Raw genomic sequence first — 20,703 nt, 5'->3', positions numbered from 1 at the left:
ATTACATTGTGCTGATTTGTATCCCTTGTTTAGAAATTTCAATATCAGTTACCTACGTATTAATAAAAAGAAAGCAATGGTTTTCCTCTTTTTGGGGATGTGTCTGTGTTCCTGCATGGAAAATTTGGATTGTACAGCGGTGGGCCCCTCTCAAAATCACCCTCTTGGCCATTTTGTCGCTTAGATGCCTTGGTTCAAAGGATGGAAAGTGGAGCGCAAAGAAGGCAACGCCAGCGGGGTCTCCCTCCTGGAGGCTCTGGATACAATCCTGCCCCCCACTCGCCCTACAGACAAACCTCTACGCTTGCCTCTTCAAGACGTCTACAAAATCGGAGGTAACATCTTCTGGGGGGGAAACCCATCTTTGGTTGGTCCTAACCCTGACATTTTAAGTTTCTGCAGGCTGCCACCTTATTGCAAAAGTTAGCAACGCACTTCTGCAGGCCAGCAAGCAGGACTCCAAATATTATTATTGACAGAATCTCCAACATTAAACACTCACTCAGAAGAAAAATGGAATTATGACATTGCAAAGCTTTGCAAGCCATTTGTGTCGACTAGACGTTATAAAAAAGAACACGGGCGTCTATGGAGGTTTCAGTCATTCCATTGTATCTCCATTTTATTTTATTTTATTTTTTAAAAAAATTGACACGTGAGATTGGGCAGAACTGCTTGTTTTTTTTTCTAGGTTTTTTTTTTTTACTTCACCTGGGATTGTCGCTGGCTTCTCCCTCCGTGAATTTGGAAGCAACATTTTGTGCACTTCCCGAGCCTCAAACAATTCCTTTTTGCAAGAAGCAAGTGTATAAAATCAAGATAAAAGGAGTTTTGGACTCTTCTTGCAAACCTTGAAGAATAGAAATAACTATTCTATTGTTATTCAGATGCAGAGAAAAGACATCACAAATAGTCCTTGACTTACGACCGGTCCGTCGTTTAGCATTTACTTTTAATTTCTGCTAAAATACACCCATTGTGGACTATTGACTTAAAGACTGCCACAGAAAAGCCCATAAAACAGGTACCATCATGTGGTGACCCACTTAACAACAAGGTCTTTGGCCTAATTCCAGAGTCAGTTATGGTCATAAGTCAAGGACTTCCTGTAATTCATGAATGAGCTAACTAGTACGTATGGAAACGTCAAAAAACAACTTATGAACTTGTCGTTATTTAAATGCTTTTATTTTCTAAAGTGTCATGGATCTCAAGTAAAAGTACAGTAAAGAAAGGAACAATATAGAGACTTGTGACTAGAATAAACAATATTAGTGATTAATAGAGGAGAATGTTAAATAAATCGCCTTGAATCACGAGATGGGCGGAAAATACATTTGAGATATCTATAACTGTCTGTCTATCTCTGTCTGTCTATAATCCTTCTATCATCTATCTATCTATCTATCTATCTATCTATCTATCTATCTATCTATCTATCTATCTATCTATCTATCTATCTATCTATCTATCTATCTATCTACCTACCTACCTACCTACCTACCTACCTACCTACCTACCTACCTATCTATCTATCTATCTATCATCTATCTATCATCTATCTATCTAGATAGATAGTTATCTCTCTCTCTCTCTCTCTCTCTCTCTCTCTATCTATCTATCATCTATCTATCTATCTATCTATCTATCATCTATCTATCATCTATCTATCTAGATAGATAGTTATCTCTATATCTATCTATCTATCTATCTATCTATCTATCTATCTATCTATCTATCTATCATCTATCTATCATCTATCTATCTAGATAGATAGTTATCTCTATCTCTGTCTATCTATCATCTATCATCTATCTATCTAGATAGATAATTATCTCTATCTCTATCTCTATCTCTATCTATCTATCTATCTATCTATCTATCATCTATCTATCATCTATCTATCTAGATAGATAGTTATCTCTATCTCTGTCTATCTATCATCTATCTATCATCTATCTAGATAGATAGATAGTTATCTCTCTCTCTCTCTCTCTCTCTCTCTATCTATCATCTATCTATCATCTATCTATCTAGATAGATAATTATCTCTATCTCTATATCTATCTATCTATCTATCTATCTATCTATCTATCTATCTATCTATCTATCTATCTATCTATCTATCTATCTATCTATCTATCTATCTACCTACCTACCTACCTACCTACCTACCTACCTACCTACCTACCTACCTACCTACCTACATTCTATTCTATTCTATTCTATTCTATTCTATTCTATTCTATTCTATTCTATCCAGAAAATATGAATTCTGATTTCTCAAACAATTTTTCTCACTTCTACATTTCTCCTTCATTACAAGCAAATTATTTAGCCCTTTGTCTTTAATGTGCCAATTGTATGAAGGAACTTTCATAGAGTTCATAGAGCCGAGGTGGCGCAGTGGTTAAATGCAGCACTGCAGGCTACTTCAGCTGACTGCAGTTCTGCAGTTCGGCTGTTCAAATCTCACCGGCTCAGGGTTGACTCAGCCTTCCATCCTTCCGAGGTGGGTAAAATGAGGACCCGGATTGTTGTTGGGGGCAATATGCTGACTCTGTAAAACCGCTTAGAGAGGGCTGAAAGCCCTATGAAGCGGTATATAAGTCTAACTGCTATTGCTATTGCTACTTTATAAAATAAAGCAATTTCTTTATGTACATTTGTACAGCACTTTATTAGAATCTACAACAGAATTTGCTGCTTGTAAATACGTCTTAACTTCCAATCACATTGTTCCAAGAAGCTGAAGCAGCTTCTTGGATGACAAGCGAAACATCTTCAAAGAAAAAACAGAAAGTCCAGTGGCCTCTTAAAAAAGCATCTTTGGGACAACCTGGGTGACTGAGAATCTCCATAGACTTCTAATCACATCATTTAAATGCTGTTTTTCCCCATGAAAAAAATTAAAAATTAAAACATTTGTATTCTGTGATAACAGCCACCAAAACCGGGAGGCCTTCCAGATGTGCAGGCTAATGCTACAGATGGAACGAAGAAGATGGGAATTGAAGACCAACTTTTTTCCTATGTATTTGAGACTCCACATTCCCTGGTGGCTGTTGTGTTGATCTGACCTTCTTTGTGGCCGTTCACAGGTATCGGGACCGTCCCCGTGGGCCGCGTGGAGACAGGGATCCTCAAGCCTGGCATGGTGGTCACCTTTGCCCCCGTGAACATTACCACCGAGGTGAAGTCGGTTGAGATGCACCACGAGGCCTTGAGCGAAGCTCTCCCAGGAGACAACGTTGGCTTCAACGTCAAGAACGTGTCCGTGAAGGACATCCGCCGGGGCAACGTCTGCGGGGACAGCAAATCGGACCCGCCTCAGGAAGCGGCCCAGTTCACTTCTCAGGTGAGCAGAGGGCGGCCATTTTGAAGAGCTGCGTCATCGGATCCTAGCTGTCGGGAGCAGCAACCAGAGTCATTTCTGGGTAGCGAAAGCCAGTTAACTTTATTATCTAGCACCTATGTCACAAGAATCTCTCCAGACTGTGCTTGCCTTCCCCTGGGAATGACCCAGATAAGGATTCATGGCTCTTGGGGGAAAGTCAAACGTACGTTCCTTACAGCTATGCAAGGATTCCAAGCTAGGCTCTCACTTGATCCCTCCTTCTTAGCCTAGCTGGCAGTTTCCCATGACTAATTTTGGGGGCTATATTTGTATCCCGCCAGGGAGCAAATAGTGACCGTGCTCTTACAAACGTGTTTAGTCAAATCTGGTACAAGTAGTCCTCGACTTAACGACCACGGTGCGGACCAGAATTTTGGTCATAGGTTGGTGTGGTTGCAAATCAAGCCATCACGTGACTGGGCCCAGTTTTGCAACCATGTTTATGATGGCCGTAAAGCGAACCGTCAGGGTTGTGGAGCAAATGATGTGGTTATTAAGCAAAGCAATAGCAATAGCAATAGCAGTTAGACTTATATACCGCTTCATAGGGCTTTCAGCCCTCTCTAAGCGGTTTACAGAGTCAGCACATTGCCCCCAACAACAATCTGGGTCCTCATTTTACCCACCTCGGAGGGATGGAAGGCTGAGTCAACCCTGAGCCTGGTGGGATTTGAACAGCCGAACTGCAGAACTGCAGTCAGCTGAAGTAGCCTGCAGTGCTGCATTTAACCACTGCGCCACCTCGGCTCCAAAGCCACGGCTGTCTGCAAGGATACGTTTTAGGACACCTAAACCCCTGGGTGGTTTTTGCTGGAAAAAAAATTACATTCAAAGTTTTCCTGAAGATGCTTTTTTCAGGAGGCAACTGGACTTTCTTGTTTTTTTCTTTTGAAGATGTTTCGCTTCTCATCCAAGAAAGCTTCTTCAGTTCTGACTGGATAGTGGGGAATGGAAGGATTTATACTCCTTGCAGACAGCTGGTCATTTGCGTCCTTTTAGAGCAGAGTTTCTCAACCTGGGCAAGTTTAAAATGGATGGACTTCAACTCCCAGGATTCCCCAGCGAGCCACCTCATCTTAAACTTCGTTTTGCTGGCTGGGGAATTCTGGGAGTTGAAGTCCGCCCACCTTAAAAGTTGCCCAGGTTGAGAAACCCTGTTTTAGAGGGTCGTTGAGGCCACTTGGAAGTTTATCTGTGTCACTACGGTGGCCCTGAGGGGACAGATAAACCTCCAAGTGGCCTCAGTGACTCTCTAAAAGAATGCAAATGACCAGCTGTCTCCAAGGAATACAAATCCTTCCATTCCCCATCACCCAGTCAGAACTGAAGAAGCTTTCTTGGATGACAAGTGAAACATCTTCAAAAGAAAAAAAACAAGAAAGTCCAGTTGCCTCCTGAAAAAAGCATCTTCAGGAAAACTTTTAATGTAATTTTTTTCCAGCAAAAGCAACCCAAGGTTTAAGCGTCCTAAAACATATCCTTGCAGACATGGCTGGCTGAGGAATTCTGGGAATCAAAGTGTTGATACATCTAATATTTAGGAGAAGAGAGGAGAAGCTGGAAGGGACCTTGGAGGTCTTCTAGTCCAGCCCCCTGCTTAGGCAGGAAACCCTACACCACTTCAGACAAATGGGTATCCAACATCATCTCAAAGTAGCCAAGGTTGAGAAACAATGACGTACAACGCATTCACAATTAAAACCACAAAATGGAAGAACAGCACAAATGAAGGATACGAAAAAATAAATAGATCCAAGAATGCAGGAGAACACAGTCATTTAAGCATCACATGACCATGATCCAGGCTAATTTGGTCATTTCTTTTTTTCTTTTTGGCAAACAGGTGATCATTTTGAACCACCCTGGACAGATCAGCGCTGGCTATTCTCCCGTCATTGACTGCCACACCGCCCACATTGCTTGCAAATTCGCCGAGCTTAAGGAGAAGATCGACCGACGTTCTGGCAAGAAGCTGGAAGACAATCCCAAATCGTTGAAATCTGGAGACGCTGCGATTGTGGAGATGATCCCTGGCAAACCTATGTGTGTTGAGAGCTTCTCCCAATACCCACCCTTAGGTGAGATGCTGGCTCCTCTTAATAGCGATAGCACTTAGGCCAGTGTTTCTCAACCTTGGTGACTTTTAAGTCTTGTGGACTTCAACTCCCAGAATTCCCCAGCCAAAGTTTTTCTTTGAAGACGTTTTGCTTCTCATCCAAGAAGCTTCCTCAGCTCTGACTGGAGGGTGAGGAAGGGAAGGATTTATATTCCTTGCAGACAGCTGGTCTTTTGCATTCTTTTAATGAGCTCTAAAAGGTTGCAAATGACCAGCTATCTGCAAATATAAATCCTTCCATTCCCCACCATCCAGTCAGAGCGGAAGAAGCTTCTTGGATGAGAAGCAAAACATCTTCGAAGAAAAACCAGAAAGTCCTGTTGCCCCTTGGGGGGAAAAAAGCCCCTTTGGGACAGTGACTGTTTTTTGAAGTTTGACAAGACTTTGTGATCAGTGTTTTGTGGTAATGGAAGAACAGGTTTGGGAAATACTGCCTTAGACCACGGCCCCTGTTAGGTGAGCTCTCCCGTTGGGAGAGCGAGTACGTTCAGAGAAGCGTTGTGAGAGTTGTGTTGGAGAACACACAAACCAGCATATAGAGACACTGCAGTTTAAATAGGCTTTTGCTTTCATGGAAATAGAGATATCAGAGTCCATCAAACAGTCCATGTCATACACGGATAAGACATTCAATCATCAATGTCTTTCAGTTAAGGGATAATCCAAATAACATAGTCCAGTATCATATAAACTGTTCAGTACTCAAAGTTTGCTAGCAGTTGCAAAACTTACAATAGCTCACAGCACTTTCTAACAGCCAGCTTCCAAAACACTCAGATCAGATCAGCCCAGCGAGAACTAACTAACTAACTGAGAACTAACAGTCGTTCTGGCTCCCTCTTATGGCCGATTGAGGAAAACAGCAACAAATCACATTTTACAGTATGCTTTAAAGAAACAGGTACAACATTGTTACATGATTTCTATATTGCCAACCCAACCGTTAGATTATATTCCTAACAGCCCCCCAGTCCATGGACTGGCCACTGGTCCGCAGCGTGCCAGAAACTGAGACGCACAAACAAGTGAAGCCCCCATCCATGAGATGCAGGCTGCACCTGAAATCAGGCCCCCTCCGGTCCTCAGAAGAACCTTTCTTCACGGAAACGGTCCCTGGTGCCTGAAAAGTTAGGGGGCTCTGCCTTAGATCAGGGGGCACCAACCTTTCGGACCCAGGGACCACTCAATTCATAATTTTAAATCCTGCAGACCATTAATATGTGCCTAATGACCGGCTGGGTGGGCGTGGCTATGTGGTCATGTGACGGTGGGCGTGGCCATCTTTGATGTCGCCCCTCCCAGCCACTCCTTGCCTGCCCGCCTGGGCTCCTTAGGACCCCAACAGGAAGCAGTTGTTGGAGCTAAGCAGCCACCACGAAAAAGAGTTGGCAAAACAGCTCAGTTCAGATTGGATCTGACCGAGAAGGAGGCTCAGCAGAAGCACCTCACTGAGGACTACGAGCATAGGCTTTCCAAGCAGAGGGAAGACCAGCGGGAGTGCAAGGCCAGGTATTGGTACCTGGAGGCTCAGTGGGCTGAGATGGTCAGCCAGTTCCAGGCCATGATGCAGTCCCCCTGGAATGAGACCTTCTGGCTCTTCGCCACCAGTGGCACTTCCCTCCAGCCTTCACCCAAAGCCCCCCAGCAGGAGGCTGAAGCAGACCCAAAGTCGGAATTTCTGCCCCCCTCCGACCCGCACAAAAAGACCCCAAAGCGGGAGACTCTCTACATCAACACATTCATTGCACATATCCATCCCAGGGGCCATAATTTGAGGAGCCCTGATTTAGTGCAATATAAAAAATGCAAATCATTTTTCTGCGGACCACCCAAACTTTCTCGCGGATCACCAGTGGTCCATGGACCACCGGCTGGTGACCGCTGCCTTAGACCATACTTATCAGACCCTCCCGAATTAAACAACAAGATTTTAAATCTGTCCCTTTCGATGACACTAGGATCTTTTGAGATTTGACATTTACTGTATTTTTCGGAGTATAAGACTCATCTTTTTCCCCCCCAAAAGAGAGGGTGGAAATCTGGGTGCGTCTTATACACTGAATACAGCATTTTTGGCCTCTCGAAATCCCACCCTGTGCCTCCCGTTTTTCGCAAAAAAGGAGGGTTTGGGAGGCCTGCAAAGTGAGGGCAAAAATGGGCTTATTTTTTTACAAAAAACAGGCTGAGTTTGCCCTCCCGAGCCCCCAGGAGCAATCTGCAGGCCTTCCAAACTCTCTGTATGCCCCGTTTTCATGAAAAACGGGCCGTTTTTTGCCTTCCCACAGCCTTCAGGCGCACTCTACAGCCTCCCACATCCTTTGCACGCCCCTTTTTTTGAAAAAAAAAAACGGGCCTGTTTTTCGCCTCCCCCCCCCCCCCCCACGCGTTACATTTTTGACCTCCGTGGCCCCCAGGAGCACTTTGCATGCCTCTCAAACTCTCTGCATACCCTGTTTTTCACAAAAAAATGAGTTTTTAAAATTTACCTCTTCAAAATCTTGGTGCATCTTATACTCCGGTGCGTCTTATAGTCTGAAAAATGCGGTAGGTCAAATTCGGAGGGATTTTCATTTAAAAAAAAATTAAAATGGGAGTCCCTGGATAGGAACTCAACACTGCTTGACGGCCACCTTACAACATTGGGAATTTACAGTGTTGCCCCCAAGCCCTAAACACCCTTCCCTTCAAGGCTGCCTCTTCAGGGTTGACTCAGCCTTCCATCCTTCCGAGGTGGGTAAAATGAGGACCCAGATTGTTGGGGGCAATATGCTGACTCTCTGTAAACCGCTTAGAGAGGGCTGAAAGCCCTATGAAGCGGTATATAAGTCTACTGCTATTGCTACTGCTATTGCTATTGCTCTTGAACTCCTGCTATTTATAGGTAGTCCTCGACTTACAACTTATCGACTGCTTGAAGTTGCAGTGGCACTGTAGTGACCAATGGCCAGTCCTCAAACGTACAACCAAAGCAGCAACATTCCCCACGGTCACATGATTGAAATTTGACTGCTTGGCAACGGGCGTTATTTAATGACGGTTGCCGTGTCCCGGGGTCGTGTGATCGCCATTTGCGACTTTCCTATCCGTCTTCCAACAAGCAGAGTCAATGGCAGAAGCCGGATTCACTTAACGACCGTGCGAATCACTTTAACAACGGCTGCAATTCCCTTAGAAACAACGGCAAATATATATATACAGTTAAGTGGGGCAGCACTTAACTTAGCAACTGTCTCGCTTAGCAATGGAAATTCTGGGCTCAATTGTGGTCGTAGGTCGAGGATTTGGAAGACCTGCCCAAGTTGCTAGATAAGCAAAACCGAGGTCCGGTTAGTTTGAAGTTTCTTTTCTGGTGCTTTCTCAAAGTTCCGTGTCCTCTTTTCTGCAAAACTCCCTTTCACGGATCCTCCTCTTCCTCTCTTGAGTCCCAAGGCCAGTCTGCGTTCTTTTCAGACACACATGCACGCACACAGTGTTCTGACCTAGGCTTCCCAAGATCATCCCGATGAAACCCCTTTTATTTAGCTTTAAAGGGAATTCCTCTCCAGCAAAGTCCCGGCCAACAGTCTTTCATGAGATTTCACAACTACAGACCTTTATCAGGCTTGGAGAGCTGGCCAGGCCGATATCTTCTAAACTCCACGCTGTAGCAGCAATTACTCGGCAGGAAGTCAGGAACTGATCTTCTCTGTTGCCGCTCCGGCCATATGGAATGAGCTGCCCCCGGAGATCCGGGCCCTCCCCACTCTCATGGCCTTTCGCAAAGCCATTAAAACCTGGCTTTTCCGGCAGGCCTTTCTGATTGGGTGTTTGTTGTCTTTCTTTTTTAACTTCGTGTGTCCTGTTGTTTTAAGTCTTTTTCTTTTCGATTTCTTTTTATTCTGCAAGCCGCCCGGAGTCCTTGGGGATTGGGCGGCATAGAAATCAAATCAACTCAACTCAACCCTAATGAATTGAACTCATGGTCTCCTGCAAACTCCACTCCCCTTTTCACTCCTCTTTATTCCCTCTGGGAGGGGCCATTCACCATCCACCTGTGGCTTTACTCCCGAGTCGGCCCTTGTGCCAAGAGCCAAGGTGGCGCAGTGGTTAAATGCAGCACTGCAGGCTACTGCTAGATCAGCAGGTCATCGGTTCAAATCTCACCGGCTCAGGGTTGACTCAGCCTTCCATCCTTCCGAGGTGGGTAAAATGAGGACCCAGATTGTTGGGGGCAATATGCTGACTCTCTGTAAACCGCTTAGAGAGGCCTGAAAGGCCTATGAAGCGGTATATAAGTCTACTGCTATTGCTATTGCTATTGTTCCTTAGCAGCTCTGCTCATGCGCACACTGGGAACAGGCTCCAGCTGTTCTATTGCTCCACTGATCTCTGACTCTGAAGGCAGCTGATAACTGTCGGATGTTCTGTTCTGCCTCACTGATCTCCGACTCTGAAGGCAGCTGATAACTGTCAGATGGCGACTCTGGCCCCCTCTCTGCCCCCGAGACAGAGCCCCCATCAGAGCCTTCCCCAGACTCCAGGACTGGCCCATGTTCCTCCCCAACCTCCTCACCGTCCGAATCTGCTGCCAGCTCCACTGGTGGGCCACCGCCACACACACAAACCCCCACACACGTGCACACACACCGGGCACGACACAGCCTTGTTTTTGAGTGGGGGATGACAACGGAGGGGGCTGTTCTAACTCCTGCTGCCGTTTTTTCCAGGTCGCTTCGCCGTACGCGACATGCGGCAGACCGTGGCAGTGGGCGTGATCAAGAACGTGGAGAAGAAGAGCGGCGGGGCTGGCAAAGTCACCAAGTCCGCACAGAAAGCCCAGAAGGCTGGCAAATGAATCGTGGGTACCCCGTGCCTCGCCCAGCACCCATCGACCCGACCCGGATGCTGTCATCTTCCCCCCGAGGCGCATGTCTACACATCCGCTTGTAAAAGTTTGTACGTCAACGACTGGATGCTCACTATTAAGGTCCAGTGGAAGTTCTTTAAAAGGAAAAGCATGTCCCAGCGTTCGTGAGCCTCCGTGTTCAATTTTACCAATAAAACTGGTACAACATCCCACTCCGACGTCCTCTTGCCGTCCTCTTATATGCCTGTAATGTCTGCGTGCCGGACAGAGAGGTTTAGTCCTTTTTTGCGGCCAGTCCTTTCTCGGGGTGGGGGGGTGGGTTGCATTCACACAATACCCGTAAGCATCCTTAACAACAACAAAAAAGGAAGCACTAAGAACACTCACATCCACACTGACAGGGCAAGCCACATACCGTATTTTTCGGCGTATAAGACGCACCCTTTTCCCTCAAAAAAGAGGCTGAAAATCTGGGTTCGTCTTATACACTGAATGCAGCATTTTTTTGCCTCCCGAAACTGCGCCCCCTTCACCAAAATGGCCGTGCAGAGCTTGTGGGAGGCTTTTAGAGTGCTCCTGGGGGCTGGGGAGGGCAGAAATTTCCCCCCCCCCCCAGGCCCCAGGAGCACTCTATAAGCCTAAAGGCTATCCATGCCCTTTTTGGGGGAAAAACGGCCCGTTTTTGCGAAAAACAAGCCATGTTTGGGAGGTTGTAGAGTGCAAACACTTTTTTTTTTAATTTGCCTCTTCAAAACCTTGGTGCGACTTATACTCCGAAAAATATGGTATATATAAGCAGAGAGCAAAACCTACTCCTAGCACTGATGATATTACCTAGTTGGGTAATGAAATGTGGGCAAGAAAACAGACAAGCGTAGAATGCACCAAGAACCCCACAATCCTCCTCTTCCTCCTCCTCCTCCTCCTCCTCCTCCTCCTCCTCCTCCTCCTCCTCCTCCTCCTCCTCCTCCTCCTCCTCCTCCTCCCCTCCTCCTCCTCCCTCCTCCTCCTCCTCCTCCTCCTCCTCCATCATTACCCATATTCCCTTCTAGCACTGATGATGTTACCTAGTTGGGTAATGAAATGTGTGGATAAAAACAGCCAAGCTTAGACTGCACCAAAGATCCAACAATCATCATCTTCCTCCTCCTCCTACCCTCTTCCTCTTCCCCAACTTGGCCCATCCCCTGTAGTCCTGATGATGTTACCTAGTTGGGTAATGAAATGTATGCAAGGAAACAAGCATGGGAGGAGCCCATAGTCATCCTCCTCCCCCATAACCCTCACTCCCTTTTAGCACTGATGATACCTAGTTGGTTAATGAAATGTCTGCAAGAAATAGAACCCCACAATCTTCCTCCTCCTCCCCAACTCCCACACAACCCCATTTCCTTCTAGCACTGATGATGTCACCTAATTGGGTAATGAAACGTGTGCTAGAAAATAGCCAAGTTCAGATGGCACCAAGGACCTCACCGTTTTCCTCCTCCTCCTCCTCCTCCTCCTCCTCCTCCTCCTCCTCCTCCTCCTCCTCCTCTCCTCCTCCTCCTCCTCCTCCTCCTCCTCCTCCTCCTCCAGCACTGATGATGTTACCTAGTTGGGTAATGAAACATCTGCAGAAAAACAGCCAAGCTCGGAGAGCATCAAGAACTCCACAATTCAACCCTGAGCAACAAATATTATCTTCCATTGGTCCCCTTAACATCAGCCCTGGGTTTGCATAATTTTATTTAACCCTTCCTTTACTACGTTTATATGCCATCCATCTCACTCTGCTGGAGTGACTTGGGGGGGGCTTAACACAAAATGCATCGAAGGCTAAGCTAACCCAGAGGGAGACTTAGCACATCTAGCCAAAATGCAAACATACCAAGGAAGTTAATAGTCCCCTCCAAAGTGTCTGCAGGGGGAGGGGGTCAAAAAAGTCAAGATGGTGGCCAAAAGTGCATGCAAAAAGGGGCAGGGCTCCCATCCTCTGTTGGTGATCATTTTGACATTTTAGGTTAGCAATAGCAGTTAGACTCATATACCGCTTCGTAGGGCTTTCAGCCCTCCTCTAAGCGGTTTACAGAGTCAGCCTATCGCCCCCACAGTCTGGGTCCTCATTTCACCCACCTCGGAAGGATGGAAGGCTGAGTCAACCTTGAGCCGGTGAGATTTGAACCGCTGAACTGCAGTCAGCTGAAGTGGCCTGCAGTACTGCACTCTAACCACTGCGCCACCTCGGCTCATAAAGGTTCTCCAGGCATCTGTATCCTCAACTGACCCACTCCCTACTGGTCAATGCCAACTCACAGGCACCACATAGGGTTTTCTGTAGGACAAGATTCTCCAAACCTGGCAACTTTTAAGGCTTGTGGACTTCAAATCCCACAATGCCCTGGCTGGCTGTGGGATTCTGGGAGTTGAAGTCCACAAGTCTTAAAAGTTGCCAAAGTTCGGAGGCCACTGTTCTAGACGCCCTTCAACAATCCCAATAACCTCCCAAGGTTTTCTAGAGCTAAAACTCAATCACCCCTCGGGGTTAGTTGACTGATATGGGTACCCAGATTAGGGTGTTCAGACAATACATTCTTCTTCCTCCTTTTTTGACCCAGAGGGTTATATCATGCAAACGGTGCATGCCCCCCCCCCTTGCCCATTTCTGGATTCCATGTGGGTGCAGGAGTCTTTCCAGGCTGAAAACGGGGTATTGGGGAGGGGGCGTCTCGCGTGATGGCCCTGTTCACCGTTTTGGCTTCCAGGTGGGCGCAGGAGGCTTCCCAGGGCCCACAACGGGGTGCGGTGGGGCACACGCACAGTGTCAACCCCCCAAAATGCAATGCAAATGCCCCTGCACATAACCCCCCGCGCATGTTTGACAAAGACTTGAAAACCAGCTGGCTGGTGGGAGGAGCGCATGGATGCGCGGTGGAACTGGGCTGGGGCGACGGCTGGCGTGCCCGCAGTGGGCTCCGCGTGCCACCTGTGGCACGCGTCCCATAGGCCCTAGACACCTGGGAAATGACCCCTGAAAAGGTGGAATGGTTTGTCTCCAGTGATCCTGAATGCTTCATCGCTGGAGGTTTTCAAGAAGAGATTGGACAGCCATTTGTCTTGGAATGGTATATGGCTGCGATGGCACGCGTGAGCCATTTCTGAGGGCACGCGAGGCATTGCCCTGCCAGCTCCAGCACGCGCATGCCAGCGGATTTTCGGCCGTGTTTTGCCCTCCTGAAGCCTCCGGAGGGAGAAAAACGGACCTAGAGGGCCCACCGGAAGTCGGAAAACAGGACATTTCTGGCCTCCGGGGGCGCCATGGAGGCCGTTTTCACCCTCCCCAGGCTCCAAGAAGACAGTGCGCGCTTGCGCAGGTTGGTGGTGGGAATCACATGTGCATGTGCAGGAGGCATGGCATGGGGGCATTAAATTATGGGGGTGGGCACATGAGCGTGGGCAATAGCGCATATGTACATTTGGCATCCGAGGCGAAAAAGGTTCTCCATCCCTGGTATATGGTCTCCTGCTTGAGGAGGAGATTGGATAGAAGACCTTTAAGATGTCTTTCAACTCCGTTATTCCCTATTCTGGAATTCATAATACTATCCAAGCCCTCAGAGCTTTCAGGCCAGGCTGCCTTCTGACCTCTGTTTTTAAAAAAAGTTTTATTTTATTTTTATTCCCTTATATATACTGTAGTTACAGGTGTACATTCACATAGTTATTGTTCTTATTTCTCTGTATCCCTTTTACATATTTGTTTTTCCATTTAAGGAGATACAACTGGTTGCTTCTCTGACCATCCCATGCACTCTATTTTTTTCTTTTCTTTTCGTCCTCCCTCCCTTCTCTACTTCCTCTTCCTCCTCTCCTTCCCTTTCCTTCTTCCCTTATCTCTCCCCTACTCCTTTCTTCCTCTTCCCCCTCTTCCCCTCTCTCCTTATTTTTCTATCCCTCCCTTCCTTCCTCTCCTTTCCTTTTTCCTCCTCTCTCCTTTCCTCTCTTCTACTCCTCTCTTCCCCCCCTACCTCCTTCTCTTTCTATCCCTTCTCTCCTTCCTCTCCTTTCCTCTCTTCTCCTCTCTTCCTCTTTCTCCTCCTACCCTCTCTCCTTCTCTTTCTATCCCTTCCCACCTTCCTCTCCTTTCCTCTTTCCTCCTTCTTTCCTCTTTCCTCTCCTCCTCTCTTCCACTTCCCCCCTCCTACCCTCTCTCCTTCTTTTTCTATCCCTTCGCTCCTTCCTCTCCTTTCCTTTTTCCTCCTTCTCCCCCTTTCCTCTCCTCCTCTCTTCCTCTTCCCCTACCCTCTCTCCTTCTCTTTCTATCCCTCCCTTCCTTCCTCCTTTCCTTTTTCTCCTCTCTCCTTTCCTCTCCTCCTCTCTTCCTCTTCCCCCTACCCTCTCTCCTTCTCTTTCTATCCCTCCCTTCCTTCCTCTCCTTTCCTTTTTCCTCCTCTCTCCTTTCCTCTCCTCCTCTCTTCCCCCTCCTACCCTCTCCTTCTCTTTCTATCCCTTCCCTCCTTTCTCTCCTTTCCTTTCCTCCTTCTTTCCTCTTTCCTCTCCTCCTCTCTTCCACTTCCCCCCTCCTACCCTCTCTCCTTCTTTTTCTATCCCTTCCCTCCTTCCTCTCATTTCCTTTTTCCTCCTTCTCCCCCTTTCCTCTCCTCCTCTCTTCCTCTTCCCCCTACCCTCTCTCCTTCTCTTTTTATCCCTCCCTTCCTTCCTCTCCTTTCCTTTTTCCTCCTCTCTCCTTTCCTCTCCTCCTCTCTTCCCCCTCCTACCCTCTCCTTCTCTTTATATCCCTTCCCTCCTTCCTCTTTTCCTTTTTCCTCCTCTCTCCTTTCCTCTCCTCCTCTCTTCCCCCTCCTACCCTCTCCTTCTCTTTCTATCCCTCCTTTCCTTCCTCTCCTTTCCTTTTTCCCTCCTCTCTCCTCTCCTCCTCTCTTCCCCTCCTACCCTCTCCTTCTCTTTCTATCCCTTCCCTCCTTCCTCTCCTTTCTCCTTCTTTCCTCTTTCCTCTCCTCCTCTCTTCCACTTCCCCCTCCTACCCTCTCTCCTTCTCTTTCTACCCCTTCCCTCCTTCCTCTCCTTTCCTCTTTCTTCCTTCTCTCCCCTTTCCCCTCTTCCCCTCTCCTCCTCTCTTTCTCTTCCCACTCCTACCCTCTCTCCTTCTCTTTCTACCCCTTCCTCTCCTTTCCTCTTTCCTCCTCCTCTCCCCTTTCCTCTCCTCTCCTGTTCTCTTCCTTTCCTTTTCTGTTGTTGTGGTTATCTCTTTTCAATTCTGAACCGGTGTATTTTCGGGATAGTATTCCCGCAAACCCTGTTACAATTCCTCAATGCTTTAAGGCCAGGCTGCCTTCTGACCCTCTGAAGGTCAAGAGTCTAGGAAACTTGAGAATGTGTTCCACCATCTGCCAGGGAAAATGATCTTGCATGTGACAGGTTGATGGCATCCTTCCCCCACAAATATCCAAATAGTTAAGCTTGTTCCTAATGTGAAAGGTGCCTCTCGAACTGTTTTAAAAGTCTCTTCTAAAAACTGGAAAGGTGACATCACAAAGATGCCACCAGCTGCTTCTGACTCTGTTATGTTTCTGTGGGCATTCAAAGTTAAAATAATTAAACTTTTGTTCCAGAATAGAGTTGGAAGGGACCTTGGAGGTCTTCTAGTCCACCCCCCACTGCTTAGGTTTTGCAGTATCCCTTCCCCTGCCACACCCACCAAGCCACGCCCACAGAACCTGTAGTAAAAAAAAAATTGAATTTCACCACTGGGCTCCTCAGGCCTGGAGGCTGTGATGTGTCTATACTTACCAAGATCAGAACTGTTGAAGCCATACTATTCCCTGTGATACTCTAGGGAGCAAAAATTGGATTTTGAAGAAGCAGAAGAGGAAGAGCATGTCTGAACTTTAGTGTTGAAGAAGACTCCTGAGAAAAAAGCATGGACAGCCAAGGAAATAAATGGATGGATCATCCAACGAATTGTTGGAAGAAATGTTCTGCTGGGTTTGGCTCCAGAGATGGGTTCCTACCAGTTCGCACCAGTTCGGTAGAACCGGTTCGTCAAATCTACCGAACCAGTTAGAAGAGGTTCCACCCAAAAGCAGGCCACACCTACAGAAGAGGTTCCAAAATTTTTTGAAACCCACCACTGACACAAACACAGACAGACAGACAGACAGACTCGCACAGAGAGAGAAAGAGAAAGAGAAAGAAAGGAAGAAAGAAATAAAAAAAAGAAAGAAAAAGTTAGAGAGAGATGAAAGAAAAAAAGGAAAAAGGGACAGACAAAAGGAAGGAGAGAGAGAGAGAGAGAGAGAGAGAGAGAGAGAGAGAGAGAGAGAGGGAGAGAGAGAGAGAAAACACATGGCCGGCAAGCCACTCCCACCAGTTCACATGGCTGGCAAGCCACTCCCACAAAGGAGGCCACATCCACAGAGTAGATTCGAATTTTTTTTGAAACCCACCATTGTTTGGCTCCAAATGGGGAAAAAGACACTGGAGACATGGAGGCTGCTCGGAAAGATGGTTTTAATGGTGGACAGGACCACGTGGCTTGAGCCCTGAACAGAAAGAGGATCACAAGCTTCAATGTTGGTGGAGAAAAGAGAAGGAAGGATTGAGATGCTGAGTCCCTGGTTTTATGCCCTCTCTGGCCTTTGATCTTGAGCTTGTATTCTGATTGGTTGTCAGACTCCCATGGGGCCATGCAGGGACAACTCTCTAGGCTGCGTTTTTGAATTCAGGTTTGGTTGAGTTCTCAGATGCCATGTGGCGAGTTGGGTAAAGGGCCAATATTATCATGCCTTAATCCCATCACTATGGAGCTGAAGTGGAGAACTCTTTATTATGTAAAGTGAGCTAGCTTGGCCTTCTTAATGGCCCATTGACAAAGTGGGGATGGGCAGGAAGCTACAGGCAGCTATTCTGTCTTTTAAAACATGTTTCTTCCTTTTCACATCCAGAGAAATATTCTGCCCTTTTCAATATTTCCTAGGCTATTTCATTTTTCTGGGAGAGGGCTGGGTGATAACTTCCTACAGAATCAACCAGAGTTCTTGCTCCAGGGGCATCTGACCTGCCTTGAATTATTCAACTTTTGGGCACTTTATGTGAAGGTCTAGAAAAGTCCATAATTCTGGAAAGGTGGAAGGAAAGAGAAGATGGCTAGCAGCAATGTGGATGAATTCAGTTACGGTGGCAATGAAGGTGACAGAATAACAGAGTTGGAAGGGATCTTAGAGGTCTTCTAATCTAACCACCCTGACCCTACATTGCTTCAGACAAATGGTTGTCCAATCTCTTCTTAAAAACCTCCAGTGTTGGAGCATTCACAACTTCTGGAGGCAAATCCTTCCACTGGTTAATTGTTCTCACTGTTAGGAAGTTTCTCCTTAATTCCATGTTGCTTCTCTCCTTCATTAGTTTTCACCCATTGCTTCTTGTCCTGCCTTCTTCAGGTGCTTTGGAGAATAGGTTGACCCCCCTCATCTTTGTGGCCGTAGTACTTCAAATGAAAAACGAAATGGCCAGATCTTTTGCAAGATCATGGAATCAACTCGGCCATTTCACCAGATGGTGCTGTTGTGCATGAGAGAGATGGTTAGAGATGCTGCAGTGTCAGAGGCTCGAGACAAATGGATAGCATTCTGGAGTTCCCTGAACTGTTCAAGCCACTGTCTCTACCAGTGACAACGAACCTTTGGGGCTCAAAAATTTAGAAAATGCCTAACGTGTTTCTACTGGCATGTCATCATCATCATCCATAATTGCGAAAATAAAATACAAGTAAAATTACTTTTTGGAGGGTCCGGAGGCTACGTGGAAGCATATCCCGTTCTCACGTGGCCTCTGCAGCCCTTGAAAATCATACAAGAATAGGATGCAGTTTTAAGGATAGTTGTTGGTGAACATTGGCAATTCTCCCCAAGAAACTAGTGTGTCGTCTTTGACATGCGTGTCATAAGTTCATCATCACTGCTCTATACACTTAAAAGGGAACGATTAATTAATTGATTACAGATAGTCCTTTTCTTACAACCACAACTGAAGCCTAAACTTTATAGCAATAGCAGTTAGACTTATATACCGCTTCATAGGGCTTTCAGCCCTCTCTAAGCGGTTTACAGAGTCAGCATATCGCCCCCAAAATCCGGGTCCTCATTTCACCCACCTCGGAAGGATGGAAGGCTGAGTCAACCCTGAGCCGGTGAGATGTGAACAGCCGAACTGCTGAACTGCAGTCAGCTGAAGTAGCCTGCAGTGCTGCATTTAACCACTGCGCCACCTCGGCTCCTTATTTAACCACTGTGCCACCTCGGCTCCTTATCTTACTAAGGGAGATAGTTAAATGAATTTGGCTCCCTTGTACAGCCTTTCTTGCCGCAGTCATTAAGTGAATCAGTGCAGTTGTTAAGTTCCTTCCTTCCTTCCTTCCTTCTTTCCTTCCTTCCTTCCTTCCTTCCCTCCCTCCCTCCCTCCCTCCTTCCCTCTCTCCCTCCCTTATTTTTGATCAAGGGATTGCAAGAATGGCTGGGAAATTGTCACAGAACACTCAAAATGAAGATCACATGATCACAAGCAAATCACCACAGTCGTTACCTTAGTAACATGGCTGTTAAGTGAATATGCCTCCCTCCCCCCCATTGACTCTGCTTATCAGAAGTTTGCAAAAGTGGATCATGTCACCCAGGATACTGCAACTGTCTTAAATATGAGTATGGGCATATAGGTAGTCCTTGACTTATGTCCACAACTGAGCCTAACATTTCTGTTACTAAGGAAGATGGTTGTTAAGGGAGATTTGCTCCCTTTCATGGCCTTTCTTGCCACTGTTGTTTAAGTGAGTGAGTGCAGTTGTCAAGATAGCAACCCGAACTGTTAAGCGAAAGTGTGTTCAGCGAATCTTCCCCATTGACTTTGCTCTATGGAAGATCCCATGACTCTGGGACACTGCAACCGTCATAAGTACAGGCCAGTTGACAAGCGTCCGAATTTTGATCATGTGACTGTGGGGATGCTGCAAAGCTTGTGTGAAAGACAGTGTTGAAAGAAATGTCCTTCTGGGTTCGGCTCCAAGTGGGGGAAAAAGACACTGGAGACATGGAGGCTGCTTGGAAAGATGGTTTATTGTTGGACAGGACCACATGGCTTGAGCCCTGAACAGAAAAGGTGATCACATGCTTCAGTGTTGGTGGAGAAGAAGAGAGAAGGGCTGAGGGAGGGGCTTGCTAGGCTTTTTACAACCTGTTCAGTCCCACCTCTCTGTTTCCTGTTCCTGTGTAAGAAATGTATTCTGATTGGTTGTCAGACTCCCATGGTGCCATGCAGGGGGCTACTCTCTAGGCTGTGAGGAGTTCTCAGATGCCTTGTGGTCAGTTGAGTATATTATCATGCCTTTCTGTAGCTGCTGGTGAAGTCTTTATTATGTAAAGTGGGCTAGCCTGGCTAGTCTTAATGGGCCTATTGACAAAGTGGGGGTAGGCAGGAAGCTAGAGGCAACTATTCTGTCTTTTAAAACATGCTTCTTTTCACATCCAGAGAAACATTCTGCCTTTTCAATATTTCCTAGGGGATATTTCATTTTTTTCTGGGAGAGGGCTGGATGATAACTTCCCACAACAGAAATAAGAGACTTTTCTCAGTGCCTTTTTAAACTTTGAAATGAGTTGTTGTACATCAAGAACTATCAAATCGGTGTTGACTTTTAGTCACATAGATATATCTTTTTTTTTTAAAAGTTAACGTTTTCCATAGGAAATAGAAATCAAAACAAAAAGAAAGAAACAAGGGAAAAAAAATTAAAGTTAATACAATAATACAATAGCAGAGTTGGAAGGGACCTTGGAGGTCTTCTAGTCCAACCCCCTGCCTAGGCAGGAAACCTTATACCGTTTCAGACAAATGGCTATCCAACATCTTCTTAAAGACTTCCAGTATTGGAGCATTCACAACTTCTGGAGGCAAGTTGTTCCACTGATTAATTGTTCTCACTGTCAGGAAATTTCTCCCCAGTTGCTTCTCTCCTTGATTAGTTTCCACCCATTGCTTCTTGTTCTACCCTCAGCTGCTTTGGAAAATAGTTTAACTCCCTCTTCAAACTATTCTCCAAGCACCTGAGGGTAGAACTACTGAGAGTGGTTAGGAAATGGTGTTTTCCAATCTTATAGATAATGACAACCTCAGATCTTCGCCCTCTTAGATACATCACCCACATCTTAATCTTCAGATCCTTAAATCATCCACGCATTTTTAAAATCCCTTCAGCCACATGTCCCCAGAGGCTTCCAATCTTTCAGAAACGCTATGTTGTCTCTCTCTCTCCCTCCCTCTCTCTCCTCCTCTCTCCCTCTCTTCTCTCTCTCT

The 20,703-nt window shown here is 46.4% G+C and overlaps 1 protein-coding gene across 1 annotated transcript in view; it reads left to right on the top strand.

The window, feature by feature from the left end:
- The window catches only part of EEF1A2 (eukaryotic translation elongation factor 1 alpha 2), a 32,962-nt gene extending 22,391 nt beyond the window's left edge, over positions 1-10,571 (top strand). Inside the window, exons 5-8 of the mRNA XM_087720597.1 lie at positions 185-335; positions 3,102-3,358; positions 5,241-5,475; positions 10,220-10,571. Of these exons, the coding sequence (XP_087576723.1) occupies positions 185-335; positions 3,102-3,358; positions 5,241-5,475; positions 10,220-10,347 (771 nt within the window). The 3' untranslated portion in view covers positions 10,348-10,571. The remainder of the gene's footprint in view (positions 1-184; positions 336-3,101; positions 3,359-5,240; positions 5,476-10,219) is intronic.
- The last annotated feature ends 10,132 nt before the right edge of the window (positions 10,572-20,703 follow it).

This window comes from Thamnophis sirtalis, unplaced genomic scaffold (genome assembly GCF_051295495.1).
Source record: "Thamnophis sirtalis isolate CommonGarterSnake01/CBP01778 unplaced genomic scaffold, rThaSir2_p1.2 scaffold_7, whole genome shotgun sequence".
Taxonomy (NCBI): Eukaryota; Metazoa; Chordata; class Lepidosauria; order Squamata; family Natricidae; genus Thamnophis; species Thamnophis sirtalis.
This window is presented reverse-complemented; position numbering and strand designations above follow the sequence as displayed.